The sequence below is a fragment of the Octodon degus genome, unplaced genomic scaffold (assembly GCF_000260255.1).
Source record: "Octodon degus isolate 3935 unplaced genomic scaffold, OctDeg1.0 scaffold00107, whole genome shotgun sequence".
Lineage (NCBI taxonomy): Eukaryota > Metazoa > Chordata > Mammalia > Rodentia > Octodontidae > Octodon > Octodon degus.
In genome coordinates, this window is record NW_004524683.1 from 9,143,890 (window position 1) to 9,148,362 (window position 4,473).

A 4,473-nucleotide genomic window follows, 5' to 3' on the forward strand; every position below is an offset into this window, starting at 1 on the left:
CGAAGTATAAGAAGTAAAGCCATGGTGTTACGTTGAGCTGTAGGGGACTCAGGTCAACAATTTCTGACATTGCCAGTGAAGCAGAACACCCAATACTATTATGGACTACTGTACTCTTTCAGAATATTTTGCTGATTTCACACACCTATAATATTCAAATAACGGAAGTAAACAAAAAAAGGAGATACAGATGAATGTTTTGTTTTTTTTTACTTGTACATAATTTTATTATTTTTCTCCCTTCCTTATCCTCCCTTCAATCCCTCTTCCACTGCTTATTTTTTTATTTATTTGTGTGTGTGCGTGCGTGTGTGTGGCCAGCTCAGCCCACCAGGGGGTGGGGCTGGCTGGCATGTGGTGCTGGGGAATTGAATCCCGGTCCCTGTGCTTTGCTAAGCTTGTTCTAAGTAGGTGCTTTAGACCACTGAGCCATCTCACCAGCCCCCCACTGCTTATTTATAAAAGCTTTGTCTCTGTTTTTTCTTTTCTTTTTTTTCCCCATAATTTTATTGAGAAACAAATAGCAATGAGACAGTTTCCAAACAAATTGGTAGGACAGTTTCAATAATTAACACATTGCATACATTCTTCCTAGTGGTTAATTGCTGTTTTTGTTTTTTTTTTAAAGATTAGTAACAATCAGACCTTTGTGGCCTTGACATATTGTAAAGTTTCCACACCTTTTTATGTAACAGATGAATTGATATGTACCAACGCTGCTGTGTGGCAATTGTAATTCTCTGCAAAATTTAGTTTCAAGTTGGCAGTACAGTATATTTGTTTTTCCTTCTTTGAATTTTACTAATTTTGTTTAAGAGGGAGGGAAGAAGATATAACTTTTTTCCCCTATTCAGGTTCAAACACTATGTATAAAATGACCAAAGGCCAGCCAGATGACTCAGTGGACTAAAGCACATGCTTAGGCAAAGCACAGGGACCAGGGCTCAATCCCCAACGTGCCTTGCTTGCCCCACTCACAGGGCATGCCAAGACCTGGGCATGGTGGTGCGCACCTGTAATCTCAGCGCTTGGGAAGCTGAAAACAGGAGGCTCACTGAGTCCTATCTGTGTAGTGAGACACTGTAGACCCTGCAGACCATGTACTAAATACATTTTTTTTAAAAAGTAAATTGACCAATCATCAACCATCTACTTGATATTTTTTTATTTTTTTTTAATTTTTTTATTTATTTATTTATTTATGTGTGTGTGTGCGGCCAGCTCAGCCCACCAGGGGGCGGGGCTGACTGGCATGTGGTGCTGGGGGATTGAACCGCAGTCCCTGTGCTTTAGCTAAGCTTGTTCTAAGTAGGTGCTTTAGACCACTGAGCCATCTCACCAGCCCTACTTGATATTTTTTTAATGCAATCAGTCTCCTGAGATAACCATATTATATACTTAAATAATACATTTTCTTCTAGCTGATAGTAGAGCAAGCTCAATTGTACAGTAGCTATTGTCTTTCAATAAGAGGCAGAAAACTTAACGCAATATGATAAATTACATTTTTCCAAGAGCTAGATTTTCAGTTTCTTTGTAAAAATATGTTAAAGTATTGCTTTGTTTGTTGTGTGAATTAAATGAAAACAGATATTTGGATATTTTTATTTTAACATTTGATATTTTAGTTAGTAACACTATTAGAAATTCTTTGTAAATATTAATTCATTTCAGACAGCCAAGGTGACACACACCTGTATTCCCAGCTACTCTAGAGGCTGAAGCCAGAGGATCACTTGAGCTTACGGGTTCAAGAATGCTGGGAGGTAGAAACTTCTATCCTCATTTTTTCAGATGAAACAGCACAGAGAGGTTAAATAACTTATTGTGATATAACATGTCAGTTGATGATCTGGGATTTATGTCTAGGTAATCTGGCTTCAAAAACATTCTTAATCATTGTAAGCTGGCCTTGAACTCACTTATACAGTTTATGCTGGCCTGGAACTCATGAGAATCCTCCTGCCCCAGCCTGTTTTTTTTTTTTTTTTTTTTTTAATCATTACCTTTCCAAGATACAGAAACTGTCTTTGATACTTTTCTTCTTGCTGAGATGAAATACTGAAAGCCCAAAGTTAAAGGAGGAAAGGTTTATTTCAGCTCATAAGTTGGCTAGGCTCTAGTCCATAATTGGCTGGCTCCAAGGCAGGGTGGCAAGGCAAAGGGGAGCACAGAAGAGAAACAGGCATGATCAGCAGATGGCCACAAAGTAGTGAAGCAGCAAGCAAGGACAGCAACCCTCTTTCTGTCCCTTAAATCATAGCTATTCTAGTGAGGCTCTGCACCCTTAAGTTAGGTAGCACTCACTACCTGGAAGCAGTTTCCCATTATCCACACCTAGAACTGTACCAGACCAGTGAGTGAACTAATTTAGTAATTACACACCCTTCATCCCAGCCTCACAGACTGAACCCAAACATCATGCACTCTAGGTCCAGCCAGCTCTGAAAAGCCCCACCTATGACTTCATGAGGCTTTGGGGGCACATCTACACACAAGCCATCACAGACACCATATAGATATTAGTAGCACATTATTACATGTCCAACACTCTACTAGATGTTACAGAAAACACTTTAGGAACTTATAATTTGGTTGGGAGGAAAAACACAGAAAATAAGTAATAAATGGGAATGTATGAGATCATTTTCTACCACGTAACTGTAAGTAGTAAAATATGCACTTTTAAAAAATGTTTCATACATAGTAGCATAACAGTACATAGTGAATATCTAGGTGATGTTGGTCAGTATGGATAACCTTAAATATTTCCATTGTCCTAATGAACACACTTAGATCATTATGACCTAGGTTATAATTGGTAGAAAGAAAATTATGTTGGTACTTTAATCTGCATACCTTATTCAAACTTTACCAATTAACCTAACAGTATCTTTTACAACAATAAAATGTTTTGACTGCTCATGTGAACACTGTGGTACATATGCATAGCGCTCATCATGGCTTTTCTCCCATCTCAGTCGCAGTTTGGTTCCTAGAGCACCCTGTCCCCTACTTGGTCATGCAGGTAGAGCAAATGGCTTGATTTGATTTTCTTTCTTTTGTGTGATTCAGTGGAGCAGCGTGACTTCATTGGAGTGGACAGCACAGGAAAAAGGCTACTTTTCATGGCTAATGAAGCAGACTTGGATGAAGAGCTGGTCATTAAGGGATCCATCCTGCAGAAGTAAGCCCTAGGGATTTTCTTCTTGGCAGTTCTTTTTGTCTTAACACAAAATAAAACCACCCACCATGAAAAAGAGGGAATAAAAACTAGATTATACTGTATGAAATTAACAAAAGTATGTGTTTCTTCCATGAGGTAGGATGAAGGCTTTTCTACACTGCACAAATGGCTTTCCCCTATCTTTTTTTTTAATATACTAGCAATAGAGCTCAGGACTCTGCATTTGCCAGGCAGGCTCTGTGCCACTGAGCGATACCCCGGCTCAACATACTTTCTTGCCAAGGTAGAGGCAACTCTTTATAGGAATAGGGCAAAGCAACTATGCAGAAAATATAGCACTGTCTTTCTGACCTTGGTGTAGACCTTTTAAAAAGAAAAAAATATGGCAAAAAGTACATAACATAAAACTTAGCTGTCTTGTCTATTTTTAAGTGAAGTTTATTAATATTAAATATGCTCATGGGGCCAGGGAGATGGCTCAGTGGAATAAGCGCTTCCCTGGCAAGCACAAGGGCCTGAGTTCAATCCCCGGTTCCACCAAAAAAAAAAAAAAAAAAAGTATGTTCGCATAATTGGGAAACAGATCTCTAGAAATTTTTCATCTTACAAATGTGAAACTTTATCCCATTAAACCATTCCTCTTTCCCTACTCCCGTGAGGCCCTGTTAAGAATTCTACTTTGTTCTGTTAATTTGAATACTTTAGATATTTTATATATGTGAAATCGTAAATTTATTTTTCCATAACTATTTCATTTTATATAATGTCTATAAGGTTCATCATATTATATACCAGAGGACAAGATTTTCTCCTCTTTAATGCTGTATAATATTCCATTATATGTGTATATTACATTTTGTTCATCCCCTCCTCCCCTGGTAGGCATTTGTGTTACTTTGACTTCTTGGCTACTGTATATAGTGCTGCTCTAAACGTGGGTGTGCAGCTCTCTCCTCTAGACCTTGCTTTCGGTTCTTTTGGGTATGTACCCAGAAGTGAGATTGAACCCAGGACTTGACTCATGTTGGGCAATCACTCTACCATTGTGCTATACCCCTAGCCCTGTTTTTAATTTTTTGAAGAATCTCTTTTTCCATAACAGTTGTATTACTTTACAATCTCACAAACAGTATACAAGGATTCCAGTTTTAGGGGTTTTTTGTTTTGTTTTTGTTTTTGTAATAACTATTTTAAAAGGTGTGTAGTGCTATCTTATTGAGAACCTCTTTTTAATACAAGGCTGCCGGGGGCTGGGGAAATAGCTCAGTAGAATAAGCATTTGCCTG

General features: G+C 38.2%; 1 protein-coding gene across 3 annotated transcripts in view; it reads left to right on the top strand.

Annotated features, from left to right (window-relative positions):
- Eif2b3 (eukaryotic translation initiation factor 2B subunit gamma) overlaps nucleotides 1-4,473 on the top strand; it is a 152,925-nt gene that overhangs the window by 64,624 nt on the left and 83,828 nt on the right. For all 3 annotated transcript variants that reach the window (XM_004639198.1, XM_004639199.2, XM_023724243.1), the window contains exon 5: nucleotides 3,076-3,187. In XM_004639198.1, coding sequence (XP_004639255.1) covers nucleotides 3,076-3,187 — 112 coding nt within the window. The remainder of the gene's footprint in view (nucleotides 1-3,075; nucleotides 3,188-4,473) is intronic.